At 54.0% G+C, this 16,502-nt stretch overlaps 1 protein-coding gene across 1 annotated transcript in view; it reads left to right on the forward strand.

Moving 5' to 3' along the window:
* The first annotated feature begins 2,206 nt into the window (after positions 1–2,206).
* Positions 2,207–16,502, forward strand: part of FRMD4B (FERM domain containing 4B) — a 96,717-nt gene continuing 82,421 nt past the window's right edge. The window contains exon 1 of the mRNA XM_080606459.1: positions 2,207–11,468. Within this exon, the coding sequence (XP_080462585.1) occupies positions 11,307–11,468 (162 nt within the window). The 5' untranslated portion in view covers positions 2,207–11,306. The remainder of the gene's footprint in view (positions 11,469–16,502) is intronic.

Here is a 16,502-nt window from a genome sequence, read left to right on the forward strand (position 1 = left end):
TTTTCTTAAGTCACCAGCCATCCGCTTCGAAAGCGGCTAGGGGAAAGTCTGAAATCTCTGAACCACCTTTGTTTTCCCCCTTCCAAGCCGGGGCAGGAGCAAACACATTACTCAGGCACCTCCTGCACCATTCGGCCTTCAGCATGGCAGCAACAGGCTGAACCAGTTTGCTCGCTGCTCCCTGGGAGGTGCTGAGCAGGAACCCCTGGGAGGTGCTGAGCAGGAACCCCGGGCACCCGCGGCCGCCCCGGGAGGAGCTTTGTGGGAGGCACGAGCTGGGCTTCGGGCACCGAGCGGGGCGTCTGGATCCAGTGCCGCGGAGGCTTTTATGGAGTGTGGCCGGGAGTAACTCGGGCAAGCAGCTTGTGGCTCCCAGAGGGACCTGCCCCCTGAGTCGCAGGTGAGAGGGGTTGGGTTGTGTCGAGCCTGGTGGTGCGTGTGTGGCTGTGTTCCTGCGGTTGGATGCTTCCCTGGGAGCTCGAGTCAGGTGTCTTAGCACTACGGGTATTTAGAAAAAGGTATTTAGAAGCTTTCTTGGAGCGTGCTTTGCTTGAATGTCGCAGTAGGAGTGGTGGAAGCTGCGTGTGCCGTGAGGAGCGTGGTGCTGACCCGCTGTTTGCAGGGCTTGCCCCAGGACCCGGAGGGCTGGAGGCTGGCGGTACCGCAGCGGGACCAGAGCTGCTCCGGGCTGGGGGGGCTTTGCTGGCCTCGCCCCGGCCCCCTGCCCACAGCCTCAGCTCTCAGAGCCAGCCAGGAGCTCACGCTCTGCTCCGTCGCCTGTCAGGGCTGTGCTGCAGCAATAGCTCTGCGTGCAGCAGAGGGAGCAGCGGGGCAGCGCGGCCGGACGGGCTCAGCACCGGGCTCTGCACCCCTCGGCCCCGCCGGGCTTGGTGCTCCCACCTGCACCCCGCTGGGCACCGCGACCCCCGGGGCTGGTGCTGTGCCGAGCTCCTCCGCGCTTCGGGTGCTCCGAGGTGTGCTCGGACCCAGGCTGGAAGCTCTCAGCTGATGGCTGGGGCTGCGTGTATTTCCGCAAGTCCCATGTGTCGTGGTCGTAGGACGTGGAAATGCTGGCTGCTGTTCTCCTTGTCATAGCAGACAACTTGCTGCAACCCTGCAAATATTTAGAAATCGCTGATATAAACGTGGTCTGGCATCATAAGACAAACAGCTGGAAAATGTGCTTTCTCCTCTGGTATTTCGAGGATGCGTGGCATCATCAAGGGCTATCCATTAGGGCTGGCACTGTGCTCCCATCCTGCGTCAGAAAAATCCGTCCCTGTCCTGGGGTAGGCTCCCTCCCAGACGTGCAGCAGGCAGGTGCCAGTCCCTTTCCCTTGTGACAGATGTCCTGCCCGTCACCTCAGCAGCACCTCGACGGGGATGTGCGAGTAAATCCCTGCTGTGGTAGCTGGCAGCAGGCGCGCTGAGGAGCAGATGGTGCTGCGCTGCAGCCGTACCTGCTGGAAGGCTGATGCATAATTCAGCCGTGCAGAGCCGCGAGTTGTCTTCCAGCGGCTGCTGCGTTCTTGGGGGGTTCGTCTGATTTACCCCTTCCTCTCGCTGATCGTTAAAGGATGTTATACATAACTTTTGCTCCCGGAGGACTGGGAGATGTAACATCAAGTAGATTTGTGTTGGAATCCCTGAATTTATTCTCCCCTTGCCGTTTCTGTGCAAGTCATACCGATGAGTGTGCCACGTGTGCTGCAGGAGCTTGCTGCCTCCGGAGCAGGCAGGGGCCCTGTGTCCCACCAAGGCCAGGTAATGCACTTGGATTTAAAGGTAGGTTTGATCTTAGGACTGCAAAAAGGACCCAGTATGAGCTCTCTAACTCAGTAACTCAGTTTCCAAGCATCCTCTTCCTGCTCCAAATGGCTTCCTTTCCCTGGTTAAAGCTCACATCATGTCCTCTCCAAGGAGGATGGGAAAAATGCTATTTAATTTCTCACTCCTGGCAGCTGAGGACTCACGCCCATGAAAACAAATACCTGTTAATTATGACCATGAAACGCTGATTGAATCACAGCTCTGATAAAGGCACGGGCAGTTTGCAAGCCTGCTTTATGTCCCAAAGGGGAGAAAAAGAAATGAAATTTTCATTTAGGAGGCTTTCAGCCCCTCCTGCCCCTCTATGGAGAAGTTTCTCTGCCAGCAGGTACCGCTCAGTTTCGGCGCTGTTTCCACTTGGAGCGTGAGGGGAGGCTGAAGTTGCTGCCTGGGATAATGGTTAACAAATGTGGGATGCTCGCTTGTGCCCATTAGGGGAGGAGTAACACCACCAGGTATGTGAATGGGCTTGGATCGATTCCTGCTGGGGACCTGGTGCTGTTGTAGGGTGGCCAGAACCGAGATGGGGAGCCCGGCCAGGCTGAGCCCCGCTCCTGGAGCCCAGTGGGGTGCCTGGGGGAAGTGAAAGCTGTTAAAGACGGAACAAAACATGAGATCCAAACTGCTTAAAAGGATTTTGGCTCCAGTTGAGCTAGTGGTATCTACAGCCTTTTGTCGAAAGCCACTCTTCCTTGTATCTCTCTTCTTGTATCCCCCGTTGCCCTATAAAACAAGCAGCTCTGCTTGGTTTAGCCCTGTGGTCGCTCTCTGCCATGTGGGCTGGGCTGGGCTGACCCTCTGCATCCCTGTTCTCACCCTCTGCATCCCTGTCCTCGCCCTCTGTGTAGGGAAGGGTGAGACCTGGGGAAGCTCCCGGCCGGCAGGGCAGGGCTCCGTGCCCGACACCTGCGTGGGTCTCGCCCTGCCCACCGCGGATCCCCCCTGCCCAGAGGGGCTGACTCAGCTGCGCAGCTCCCCTCGGCGCTGCCCTCGTGGCTTCCTCTCGCGTTGTCCCTTGGATGTTTCCCGGGGTCACCGCTCCCACCCCGGGGCCATCTGATAAAACCGCTGCTGCCGTCAGTCCTTTCTCTCGGTGCTTTTTTTTTTTTCTTAAAAGGGAGGGAGCTTTGGACTTGGGGCTCCTCGTGAAGCAAGAAGCAGAGCTGTGATTCAGCCTTTCCGTGCCAAGAGAAGTCCTGTGGGCACCACCCACGTGGATCTGGATTCCTGACCGATCTGTCTCTCTGTTTTCACAGGCGTTGGGTACAAAGCCTTAGTACTTCAAAAATAAGTTCTAATTTTGACTAATTTTAGCTGGCTGGAGGAGCTAACACTTACAAAATGTCTGAGACCCGAGAAGGGGGAGAAGCCCCACGCTGCGGCCGGAGGAGGTGCTGGTGAGCACGCGGCGGCGGGGCGCTGAGCTCACGGCGCGTGGCCAGCCTCGCTGCCAGCCTGCTGAAGGCAGCTGGAGCCTTTCCAGCCATTTCAATGGGCTTTGGATCAAGCCCGTGGTGTGCTGGCTGTTTGTTTTGGAGGCCTTCGGAGGATAAAAGCAGCCTTTCAATGGCTGCTCTTTTGCCTTTGGCTCGGCCCTCTGTGCGCGGGGCCGTGCGCGTTGGATGTGCGCCTCCGTCCTGTGTTGGAAGGCTCGCGTCGGTCTTACTCGTAGCGATGTTCAGTGCCCCGTAAAAGCGCTGTGGTTCCTCTGCGGGGAAATGCCACGTGCTGCTCCACTGCTTTCCTTTTCCATCGTCAAATGGTCCAATAGCACCGAGGCTCGCCTTCAAGAAATGCGTTGCGTGTGCCAGAGCCAGCTTGGTCTAACAATCAAACAGACTTGCTTCCTTCCAAATTCTGCGTGGTTATTCCCCTTTTATTTGTCCAGAACTGGCAAATGCACAATGCACGGTTCTGTTAGTAAAACGAGGCACTAATTGCTGTAGCAGCAGATGATACGGCTTGAAATTTATTTGCTCTTCCCTTGAGGAGCAGAGTTGCAGCAGACCTGTGTTCTCAGAAAGCATTGCTCGACAGCACAGAGCTGGCACCTTACTACTTAGATTTGATGTACCAATTTTAATCCTGTTTGCCAGTGCTGTCTCTTTCCACCAGTTTGTGATTCTCCCTCTGCAAAAACTGGCTCTGAAGTTGCCCAGCTGTCTCTTTGAAGGGGTAGGAGCACAGAGGTGTCCTGTACAGGGATCTAAAATGTGACCTTTGAGCGTGTACACAGGGAAGGACAAGTCCTCTCCTGGGTGTATGGCTTTCCTGGGCTGGGTGTGACCCATGAAGTCTGATCAAGGGCAGAGCATTGCTCTGAGTCATGATTTTTCTGGAGGCCACAGCATCCCGGGTTACTCATCCTGAGAGAATGAATGCACTGAGGATATAATTATCATAGTTAGACATCATTTATTCTCACTCTTTTACAGATTCTTGTCAGGAGACTGATAGGTTTGGGTTGTTATTTTTGTCTTCCTGGCCATACATATCAAGCAAAATGCTGAAACTTTACTACCTCATTTACGCTTGCTCTTACAGCGCTGTAGATCTCTGCCCGGTATTTAGGTTAGGCAGTAATTCTACCCCATTTGTTGTGGATTAATGAGGCTATAAAATAATCATAAAGCTGGGGCAGCCCTGGATTTTCACACTCCTCACATATTTATATCTACCACAAAACGCTTCATCCCAACATAATTACCCGACTTTTCCTGGCTCCCTTTAATATTCCCTGCCGACTCAAGGTGCCGGAGCCACCCCCTCGTTTTGGGCCGTGCTCGGAGCAGGGCGATGCCAGCATCCGTCAGGGGTCGGTGCCGCGGGGCATGAGGGGTGCTGAGCAGGTCTGGGACCCGTTGGTGTGAGGGTGACCTGTTGGGGGGGCAGGTGGAGAAACCGTCCCGTGGTGGCTGTGGGGAAGGGCTGAAGTCGTCGCCGAGGAAGGTGGTGGTGGTGGTGGTGCTTCTCGGGGTGCCCCAGGGCTCTCCTCTCCTGGTGAAGCCTTCTCCGGGAAGGAATTCCTTCCCACAAATCACCCTGCATCCTGCCGACCTCTTCCTCGTGTTTTCCCTGGTGCAGCCGGTATGGGTGTGAGCGTCACTGAGGCTCTTCAGCATCTTTCAGGTACGGGGTGTCTCTGGGCGCTACACCGGGAAGCTGATTCCCAGCCCGGTGCTGGCTGCAGCTGCAGGACCGTGCCCGAGTCCTGCGACGTGCGATGTCCTCGCCCGTCCGCTGCATGTGCTTGTCCTGCAGCAGCTCCGGCTCTGCCTGTGCCCCCAGCCACCCGTGCCCACCTCCCAGGGGCTGCGTTAAGTCCTGCTGACATCTCAACCTGCCGTACAGCACCTCTGGAGCTGTCTCCTCACCCGGGTAGCTGCTGGCAGCGGAGCTGGTGGCTCGGTGGGTGGCAGCCTCCCTGTGAGGCACCCACTGAGCCTACCCCCACCCTGCTAGGGAGGCCTGCTCTGCAAGGGCATGAAGATGCTGTTTGTCTGAAGGCATTTGCAGGCTCCTTGGATGTGCAAGAGAAACAAATCCACCTTCAGATGGAAATCAGGTTTCTCCCCTCCACATGTTTTTTTACCCTCCCTTCCCCAGCAGTCCGGATGGTGTTTTCCCTTGTTACAGATCTCTACAATCTGACTTCTGGTAGGGGGCTGCAGATTTCTGACTTAAATTTCTGTATATGAAAATTCAAATACAATTTATGCATGCTGCTATGTAATATATATGAGAAGTTGTGCTCTCTAAGCTGCGTGCAGACTTCCTGAACCATCTCCTCACCTGATGGATGCATATGGATGTGCGAGGTTTCAGTGAAACCGTGCCCGGCTACGCCTTGACCTGGCCATAAGAGAAGCCTGCCCAGAGAAGTTGGTTTACAGAAACCGGCTGATGGATGCGTTCTTATGCTGGTAGGGCTGTAGCGAGTAATGATAAACCCCGGTTTGTGAAACTGGAGCAGAAACTACTCGTTTTGAGCCTGACCTGATTCTGTAACGCCAGGTATTGCGGGTGTGCGTTCGCTGCTTGAGGACCCAGACTGAGCGCTTTCATCACTGATCGAGTTAAAAGGCAGAGGCGCTTCACTTTTGACGTGAAATGATAATTAGTTTACTGTGGGGTGCAGACAGCTGGAAATTCATGTTTCTGGCACGGTGTTGTCTTGAAAAGTGTGTGTTTGTCAGCGCATTTGTTTACGTCGTGTGTGTAGAACAACGTGCGTACAGCCTGAGCTACCTGGGAGGAGGAGGGCAGCACCCCATCCCTGGCACGGGAGGCTGTTTGTTATTAAACCAGCATCGTGCAGCCTGTGCCTTGCTGAGGAGGGTGCCAGCTACCGAAGAAGCCTCCCGAGCAGCGCAGAGGAGAGGCTCCTTCCTGCAGAGGTGAATCATTTGGGGCGTAGGCGGCTCTCGGCTTCCTCAGCCCTTGGCTTGGGGCAGCTCGGCAGGCTGGGAGCCTGGTGGGGCACTTGGGAGGTGTCCACGGAGGATGTGCTTCTCCGCCAGGCCTCACCTGCTTGTTCCAAATGCCTCCACCACGTGCTGCTACCAGCCTGAAAGGAGGACGGCGTGGCCCTTCTGCGCACATCGCATTTGCTTTCTAAATTAAGGTTTGGTAACAAAAAGCAGCAGATGAATCCTCGTGGAACTGCGGGCCTGCTTCTGAGAGGCGCCCAAAATTCATGCTGGTATAGAGGATTAAGTACGTTAGGAGGATCTTGGGGTTTTTTCAGTAATCTCAGAGAATGAAATTGCTTTGCAAACACCTTTTCTGGAAGTAGACTCTTGCTTCAGAAAGTCTTGATCAGGGAAGGCTGCGTTGCACATTTATCCTATACGCTGCTGCTGCTTAAGCGTCTTACGTACTGAGAGGTTACGACATCAAAGACAGGGTGACTGTCTTTCACTTTATCTTTATGAAGTTGGTAATTAAGGGCGAGAGTGTAGCAAACATGATTTTTGAGAAGTCACTTCATCTTTACTACTTGGGGTTAATTGCATTAATGGTCACAGGTTGACGAGCTTGTTACATGACAAGAATCGAAGTGCTAGGGAGATGTGTGGCTTCAGCATTGCTTGAGAAGGTTCTAATTCACAAGGGAAGTCCTAATTTGTGAAGGATCTTGTTGTTCATGCTCAGGAAAGCTCCCACAGATCAGTTCCTTTGAGCATTTTTTGAAATTTATTTTTAAAAGCACTGTAATCACGCTGCTGGCCTGTAACTGCAGTGAAATAGGAAAGTTCTGATGAAAAAGGATCACGTGGATGTGTGCAGAAAAGATCAATGTGGACGTGTGCCTGGGTGTAGGGGGGTCAGGTGGGACCTGAGTGGATGCTGTGGTACCACCACAGCCTTTGGGGCTGCGGCAGGGCTCAGCATTGCCCTGAGACCATCCCAGGGTGTCAGGGCTCAAGGGTTTGAACTCTCAGCATTGAGGCAGAAGCAGATCCCAAGTAGTGACGCCGCAAAACAGAACTGCTGCTCAGAACCTGGCAAGGGCTGTCTGGGTTTCTTGGTCTTTGCTGCTCTTTGCTGCTTGCTGTACGGAGGACTGCGTATTGGTTCCAATCACGTTCAGTCAATATAAGAGAAAAGTTGTGGTTTGAAGTGTGTTTTAAATCAGTGGTGAAGACAGACATCTGCTAGCCCGTATAATTAGCATTTGGGGCATCTGCACAATAACTCACTTCTTGCTGTTGAAAATTATGACCAGAAATGATCAAAGCCTTAATGCCATTACCTAGGGACCGGGTGTGCGTCCTTTCCCTATGTCTAATCAAGGGGCTGTACCTGGGGCAATACCGCTTTGTAGATGTAAGGGAAAATGGATGTTCCTGTCCTGTGGTCTCGCATGTAGTACGTGAATTATGTAGCCATGTGAACTTCATAGGCGGCACTTTGAAAAGAGAAGCAGCGATTGGGGTACCCTCATTCCCTGCGTTGTGGCACAGAGCGTAACATGCCAAGAGGCCAGAGAATCCCCTTGAGATCTCTTCCTATTATGCTGGTGGTGAACCTTTGTTCTCTTTCAGTATTTGTTATTCCAGAAATACAATCAGTAATACAAAGAGAAGCATGAATCTGCTGCACATCCAATTTTCAATCCTTTCAGTGATGTTGTCCTTAGATCCCTGTTGTGTAGGCTGACTCCAGAGCAGAAATGAATTCCCTGTTATTCATACAGCTGTAGATCAGATAGATTTGTAGTAGCTGTCTCTTCTGTTCCTTGAAAGGGGTACGTCTACAAAGTCTTTTTTCCTGGGATAGATATTCTATTTTTTCCTCATAGAATAGAGATCTGGTTGCTGCAACCTTTTGAAAGCCATTTGCACATCCTGCTGCCTTTCCCATGATGAATTTTCTGTGATCTTCATTCCGCCTTTAAGGAGCGTGGATATTATTTAGGTATTTCAAATTAACCCACTTGCAATCAGGTTCTGAAAGTGGAAGTCAACAGAAGACAGAGTTTGATCTGAATGGCTGCTTCAACCCCGTATTAAAACACCAACGTTATTCCAAACTGCATTCACCTCTTTGTATTATAAACCTTGCTCCTTTTTATTCTAGGGGTGTTCAATGCGATGCCCAAGGTTCAGAGGCTTTCACTTAGTTCCCAGCTGCAACGTGCTTTGAACCTGTTCTTATTTGATGTTTTGCGGTAGAACAACGCTTTTGGGTTTTATGCTGCCAGCTGCATTCCCCGGCCCGATCAGCTGGGTTTTAGCCTTTAATGTTCCCCCTCGCTCAGCACAGCTTGTTTCTCACCGTATCTAATGGAGATGAGAAAATAATCCAGAAGCACAGCAATAAGAATCCAGATGCCTTGATCTTCCTTCCAGCTCTCTGGTAGGCGTCCTCTGACCTTGGGGATGTCACCTTGTCTTTCCCAAATTTCCAGTAGAGGTTGGGACTGATCCCTCGGCTTTCCAAGCATGTAGCGACGTACGGGCACTGCTGCTGGGGAGGATGCTGCACAGGTGCACGAGGTGCTCAAGTGAAGGAAAGGTCACTGCAGTCAGCGATGTCCCTCTGAGCAGGGTGTGGGGATAGGGAGGGCTGCTCAGGGGCACGGGGCCTCTGGTGCTGGGCCAGCAGGGAGGAGGAGTCAAGCCCACGTCGTCTGAAGAAGGAAGGACAGAAGGAAGGGCCTCCGCATCCATTGTCCCTATGGAGGGGTGAGGAGAAGGCTCTTGCCCTGATCTAGCACACCCAGAGCTATTGCTTCTTTGTGGGGGCACAGAGTGAGCACAAGGGAACCAAGTGTAGGTGGGCAGGACGGCTGGGAGCGCCATCTGAGGCGGGCTAAGGGATGCGGTAGGATGGCAGCATGAGCAGTAACCGCAAACCGCACCAGTTCAACTTCAAAATACCATGGATCATAGCCCTGCTGAAAATAAAGATCCCTTCTGCTGTATTAGAGGAGAAAATCCCCATCCTTAATTTTTTCCTTAATGAGGTGATAAGGAAAACAAAGGCACTGAAGGCAACTGAGCAGAACAGAGACATTTAAACTTTTCAGAGTGGCTTGGCTGGATTTTCCTGGCTTAGGCCGGGGCCGTTCCCTGCGCTGTTTCTTTAACTACAAAGCTCCTTTTCTTCTAGAAATGGAACTTGAAAGTGATTGAAACTGGATTTTCTTTTTTTCTGCGTTTAAATTTGGAGATGACTTGACCGCAGCACACAGATGCCATGGGAGGTTTCCCTGGCTGGCTCCTCCTGCGCGCTGCCATCCGAGGCAATGGCATTACCACGGCCGAGCCTCTCGCTGGTGCAGGCGTAGCTCACAGCAATAATTGTCTGCAGATAGTTGTCACTGCTCTCCCAGTGGGAAACCACCTGTTTTGTACGTTCATGCCGGTATCCAAGTCCCCTAAGCACAGGAGTGATGAGTAACGTGGGGGGAGAGGGGGCTTTCCTCGTCTGCTCTGGTGCCAAGCACGAGAGCCTTTTGGTTTCTGTGCTGGTGGAGTGGGGACAAGCAGTGGGGTTTGGCTGTTCACCTAACAGCACCGTGGTTCCCCCCGTCTCTGTGGTCTGAGTGCCCTCACACGGGGGTGGCTGGTGCCAGCCAAAGCTTTCCGTGAAACAAGCGGCATGCGCTTTTGTTTTCTTGTTGCCAGAGCCGTGTCCCCAAGTTTTGCATGAAGTGAAGGTGACTCTCACTGGAGTGGACAGGAAGAAAACAGTGCACGGATATTTGCTAACAAGACAGCTTCAGTGATCCAAATAGGGGAGATTCAGCTCTTGTGCAGCCATTACTAAAGACATTTCTGCTCCTTTCTCACTCATTTCACTGCACAAGGCAGGTTACTTTCACACAGGGGTCTGTCTTGCTGGTGCTTTTAGCCAAAAAGCTGCTCTTTGAATAGTTTCATCTGCGAGGTGCTGATGGTGGCATGTTGGGCCCCTCCCAGCCCCAGTCCCACAAAGCTTAGGAAGCCTCAGGTCCCTTGAGGGACCGGGAGAAGGTCGCTGCCCTTTGACTTCCCTCCCGGAGCTGCTCCCTAGGAAGGAGCTCACAAATGCAGGGTGCGGCTTGCTGCCATTAGCAGTTTCTGCCCCAGAAGGGCAGATGGCTGCTTAATTCCATCCCAACGACCGAGGCGAGGCAGGATTCTCTTGTGGGCTATTATTTCAGAGTGCTTATTTACTGTGGTCTGGTTGTGAAGCGCGCTGCTAGCATAAGGACATAAGGAGCTTTATTTTTCTTGTGCGCTAATGGAGCTGTCTAACAGGAGAGCGAAATTCTCTCCAGCAGGTGTTGAGCACGTAACTGGTACGGGATGCAGAAAGCAGGAGACGTGGAGCTCCGCACCGTTCGCATCTCCTGCGATCCCAGCTGAGGACGTCGGTGCCTCTATTTCTGCAGGAGCTGCGCCGCTCTCTTATCTCCCCTCCGCTTGCTGCTCCCGAAGGTGCTTTTTAAGACAGGATTTCAGCGTCTAATTTGAGCTCAGCATCAGGCAGGAGAAAGCGATGACAGCTTCGCTCCCCGGGTGGCAGATAACGAGGTGTCGGCGGCAGTGGCACGCGCCTGGGTGCGTTACAGGGAGCCGCGAGGTGCCTGCCCAGCTGCTGGGAGCGTGGCGGGGCTCAGAGCCTTAACACCGTCACCGCGGCACGGAAACGGGCTTCTGCTGTCGGGGCATATGGCAGAAGGGTTAAAATTTAATTAGACAACATAGCGGCAGCTACCGGAGCTTAGCGGAGATCTGCGTAAGCGGCTCAGAAGGACAAGGCTGCTGTGTGAGCTGCTGGTGGGGCTGAGCTACTGCAGCCGCTGGCTCCCCGCCGCCGGGGCATGCCTGGAGCCTGCCCAGGAAGCGCCGTGAAAGAGGAGTTTGTTGCGAGGCCGGAGCTGGCTCCCCGCACGCCCTATAAAGCCCGCCGGCCGGCATGCCAGCACCCTGAGCGCCGCGGCAGCCGGGCAGAGGAGCCGCGCTGGGCCAGCGGAGCAGCCCATGGCCTCGGTGCTGATGTGCGGGGTGGAGGACCTGCTGCTCGGCGGCAGCCGCTTCGTCTGGACGGTGACGGTGGCGGCCCTGAGGCGGTGGTACGCGGGCCGGCTGCGGGCATGCCGCCAAGCCCTGCGGGCATGGTGCGGCCTCGGGGACGTCTACCAGGTACGGGGGGGCACGGCGCGGCACCTGCGGGGTCCCAGCAGCGGCGGCACGGGTGGGAGACGCCGGCTGCGTGGTGTCTCTCCCCTTCGTTTGTCGCGGGAGCAGGAGGCTGTAAGGTGATCGCGGCTGGTGTCGTGGGGTGGTTGCTGTCCGCGGGGGGCTGCGGGAAGTCTTGAATTAACTACTTCTGGGGGCTTCCTCCCGCGGGCAGAAACTACAGCGCCGGGGCTGCAGGCACCGTGGCATCCAGCGGCACTTAGTGCGTTGTGACTTTCTTTGGAGCCTGGCTTTGCCAGCAGTTATTTTTATACGTCTGTATTTATTGTCTCGCATGTAGGCACACGCTGTGTGTCCCATCGTGCTGTCAGCGTGGATGTTTGCTTGGCTGTGTTGAATATTTCAAAGCTGCTTCTCCCCTCTCTCTCTCCCTGCTGTGTTGTGATAAAGGGAACTGCACAGCTCCCAGCACACCAGCTCTCCGTAGCCACCAAGGTGTAATTTCCACGTGGGAATTGTGCTAAAAGGGCATCTGTACCTGTCTAATCCCAGAGGGATCCGTTGTGTTTAGCTTTAAGGTATGCCAAGAGCGGGAGAACAGCTTTAAGGCGATAGAAGTTCTTCCAAGTGCTCGAATGCAGCTGTGCATCTCACGGCTGACAACGGCCGTGTTCTTCAGCTGCTGCTCTCCAGAGCCGGGCTCAAAGTGGAAAGAGTTTTAGGAAACAAAACATGACTGCGCCTCTGTCTGAAGTTAGTGTCCTGGTGGCTGTTGGTGAATTAATCTTTCTCTATGGACAGCATCACTGCCTGGTGCTGTGGGGAGTTCTGAAGTGATGTGAAAATGGGCAAAATTAGGGGATGGGTAATGCCGGACGGGGTCTGGGGGTGCTTTGCCCACGCTGAGAGCACAGCCAGGTGCTGGGCACGCACAGCCTGGTGCCCTGTGCTTGCTGTGCTGAGGATCTGCCGCGGTCTGTGCCGTGTCCCGGAGAGAGGGAATGGGCAGGAACAAAGCTGCTCTCACATCTTAATGTCAGGAATTTCCTAATGGTAATCTCGGGGTGTATTAAACAGATGGCTGAAAAAATGCCCTGCAGCTCTTCCTTGGGTTGCGTAACACATTGCTTTTTGTGCTGAAGTCTTGGCGTTCTGCTGTTAAAAATGTTGGCAGTGTCCCGGCTGATTCCAGTGGAAGCAGGACTGAGCCCATCGCGCTCCATGTCACCAGCCTGGCTCGATGTCGCAACCCTGGAAAAGTTAGTAAAAAAAGTGAAAAAGTCCTGTAGTTAGTGCAGCTGCACAAAAGCACCTTTTCTTCCTTGTGTTTTCATTAATGCCAGCGCCTGGACAGGGGGTTATCGAGTCCTTTTTCACCTTGGCTTCATCAGAAAGCTCCTCTCTCTGGGTTGCCTTTACAGTCACATTCCACGTATGGGAGATGGCAGGTGGAATCCAAAGGAGCTTATGCCTAAACTCACACTTCTGCCCTCTGTGATGACTCCGGGGGATGTGCACGGTTTGACAAACCGGGGATAAATTCAGAGCTTTGTCCCCGTGCTGCATCCTTGCGGCGTGCAGGGGGAGGTGAGAGGTCCTCGTGCTGCTGGTCGGCCCCGGGGGCTGCAGTTCGCTTTGGTCCCTGCTTGGGGTTCACGTTGCGCTGGGGGTCAGTGGCTGTTGTCAGGTGAGTTGGATGCTGTTAACAGGGGGCTCTGCCTGTTTTTGTACTTGTCGCCGAATTATTGTGGTGGAAGGAGAGCCGGCAGAAGGCTCGCTGGGCTGGTGAGTTGTCCTTTAATGAAGTGCTGGCTAGCCTCACGGGAGTCCTGAGCTCTTCTGGCGCCCCAGCAGGGAGAAGACGCTGCCGCCTCCCTGCTCCTGCACCGGCTCTCCCCTGTGCCTTCTGAAGCAGGCAGGTGCAGGGGCTCTCACGTGGGAGAGCCCTCTGGCCAGGCTGAAATCCTCTGCCGGCGTAAAGCCCTTACCTGCCTTAGCAGCTTTACGTGCCGAAAACCCAGCACAAAGCAGCCTTTCAGTCACCTTCTCTTCAGCCTTGTTCCGAGCGCGGTGCGGGGAAGTGCTGAGCTTGGGCACTTCCCCAAGCTGGCCTCTGTGTCGGGGCGCTTTGCTTGCCATCTCCTGTCCCCTCCCCAGAGAGGGGAGCGCCTGCTGGCCAGGCCCCTGCTTCGGGGCAGCTCGTGAGCCGCCGTGCTGGCAGGCCATCCTGCTTCGCTGCGAAATGCCCTCTGAACCCCTGCAAGAGGGGAGGAGGATTGTGCAGTGAGTTTGTCCTCTCCAAACACTTGGGGTGTACGCCAGGGAATATTGGAAGAGAGCATCCGAAGGTCTGGCTGGAGCGCCCAGTAAAAGCAGACGTGTGGAGACAGCTGAGGAAGAGCTGGCACAAAGGTCTTTGTGTCTACAGCGAGACAACACGAGCTAATGCTATTAGGGGAGAAATCCTCGGTGAGAATTCAGCGTAGAAGTCTCCATGCAACGGCACCTATTGGGTACCGATTGCCTGCGAGAGAGAGGAGCAAGAGCTGTGACTTGGAGCTGTGGTGTTGTAGAGAGCTCGTGTGCAGCCCCTGGTGTGCGGGGCAGCCTTCTCCTCGTCGGTGTCCTGGTGCCCAGGGGCTGCCTCCAGAGTAAAGCATTTGCCTGAGCTTTCTCCCCGTGTAAGGTTTTCTAGGCCCCCTGTTCTGGAGGTGATTACAGAGCAGTGAAACAAACTGGAGTTGTTTTATGTATGAAGCTGTTAAGCAGTGCTAAACCAAAAAGCAGTGCAGCTAACTTTTATAAATTAAACTAGTTGAGTGCTGTAGCGTTAGAAGTGCGTATGGGGCAGGGTGCAGAAGGGAAGCTGAGCAGCCTGTCCCCAAACTGTGCTGAATACAAGGAGACGTAATACAGGGAGACACCATTCACATCTCCTGGACGTGAGGCTGGGTGTGCAGGCACCCCCAGGTCAGGCTCTGTCACGCCGCTGATTTGGCTCCCGGTCTCGGGTGTGAAAGTAACTCAGATTCACGTGGCTCGTTGGACAAAGCGCTTTTCCACCTCTGCAAGGTCACTTCCTCTGGGCCAAGGGGAAAAACTGCTGATGAGGCACAGTAAGTGAGCCTTGTGCGTGTCCATCCCGTGCCTACCTGGGGCGGAGGAGAGGAAGTGGATGACTGCTGTTTCCTATGGTGCAACGTAGGTGGCTGGGGTAGCAGGACCGCGCTTCCTCTCCTACCACACCTTAACTTTCCTTTATAAAAATGCTGACAACAAACTGGGAGGTTCCTTTTTCATTTTTTTTTCCCCAGCAATGAGTAAGTGGCTGTGGGGTAGTGAGGGGACGGGTACAGGGGGAGCAGGGAGCTGTGAGGGCACGGCTTTCCCTGCCTCGTGCCGCACAGACCACGGGGGACGCTCGGGGGAAGCATCTCGGCTGTCCTCACGGGGCAGAGCTTCCCAAAGGGAGCTCGCAGACCCTTTTTTAAGGGACGCTCGATGTGTTTCCCTTCAAACATTTAAACTAAGTACTAAGCACCACTGCTGTAGAAAAAACTTCGCTCTGGCTGCTTTCACAGGCCTGTTTCCCTTTCCAGAGGGGTGTGAGGCTGTGCCGTGATGCCGCTCGTGCCTCGGAGCCGGCCGCAGCCCCCTGCAGCAGGGCCGTGACACGCGGTGGATGTCCCCGCAGGGAGCCGTTGCCCTGCGGGGAGTCAGGCTCGCTTTTACATCTTCGGTCTTCCAAAAGCAGCCCTCCGAGTATTTCTGCCAGGCGTGTTTCCATCTGAGCTCACCACGTAGTGTTTTCTGTTTGAGTTTGTTCAAGCACAAATAAGGCTTTGTGCCGCTCCGCCCCCTTCCCCAGCAGCCAAACTTCATCACCAGGCTGCGAATTTCACCTCGTTTCCTCCAGGGTGTCCCGGTGCCAGGTTCAGACAGTGCCTCCCATTCACTACCCCCCTCCAGCCTGTGCGTGTATGTTTTTATGACCTGATGCAGCTCGCAGACTTCGTTGGATTTCAAATGTCGCTGGCACCCCTTTTCAAACCCCAGCTCTTGTACGCAAGTGCTGCTACACGAATGTTTTTGTATAAATCTCCAGCTCAGTTCTGTGCCGTCTGGCCAGCCAGGACAAGAGCGTCATTAAAAGGCAACTTAAAAGTAGTTCAGGCACACGCTGCTTTTTCCATGCTTCATTTCTGAGTGTTTGGCTTTCCGTCACTCCTTTTCTAGCATTGCCACTGCTGTTCTTTGCAATCTTGGATGGACCGTCCGTGTGCTTAAAATAACGTTGTGCTATCTTTGTCTCCTCATTTTCTGAAAATCAGGCCGTCCTTGTGCAGTCTGCATCACTCTCACAACCTCTGGGTCATAATTAGTGATTAGCAATTCTTCTAATCTTCTGTACAGATGGAGAGCGGTTCGTTCTCAGAGACTGCAAAGAGGATAAAGCTATCAGCACTGGAAAATATTAGCTTAAATACCCTCCCACACACACACGTACACTTTTCCCTGCTAATGCTCTGCTCTCCGTTTAAACGTGCATCAACTCTGCATGCTGGGGTGGAGAGGTGGGGAGAGAGAGGGCCATCGAAATGCTGAGAATAGCCCCAATGTGCTGTTGTTTAGCCAGTGAAAGCCATCCCTGACAACCCAAGCAATGCAGATTTTAAGACTGTGGCTTCCTGGCTTGGTTTTCCAGCTGATGTGGGAGGTGGGCTGGGTGGAGGGTACGTGATGTGCACGAGAGCACCATGCAGGTGGGTGGCTCCTGGAAGAGAGGAAGGCAAAGGGCTGGAGGGTGGGAAGAGAGAAATGGGGAGAGCGGGGAAGGGCAGCACGAGAACTGCACAGCATGAGAAGCGCGGGCTGGGCAAGCAGGGAAAGAAGAGAGACGGGAATAAAACCAAATGACTCAATGGAGATGTCAAAACTGCTCCTACTCAAAGCCGAGCACAGCTTGTGAGGAAGTGTGGGAAAACAGGTAGAGAAAAAGAGCAGAAGTGCACGAGGAGGGAACTGGGGTTGTAAAGA

This window comes from Anser brachyrhynchus, assembly GCF_964034855.1.
Source record: "Anser brachyrhynchus genome assembly, chromosome: 10".
Classification (NCBI taxonomy): domain Eukaryota; kingdom Metazoa; phylum Chordata; class Aves; order Anseriformes; family Anatidae; genus Anser; species Anser brachyrhynchus.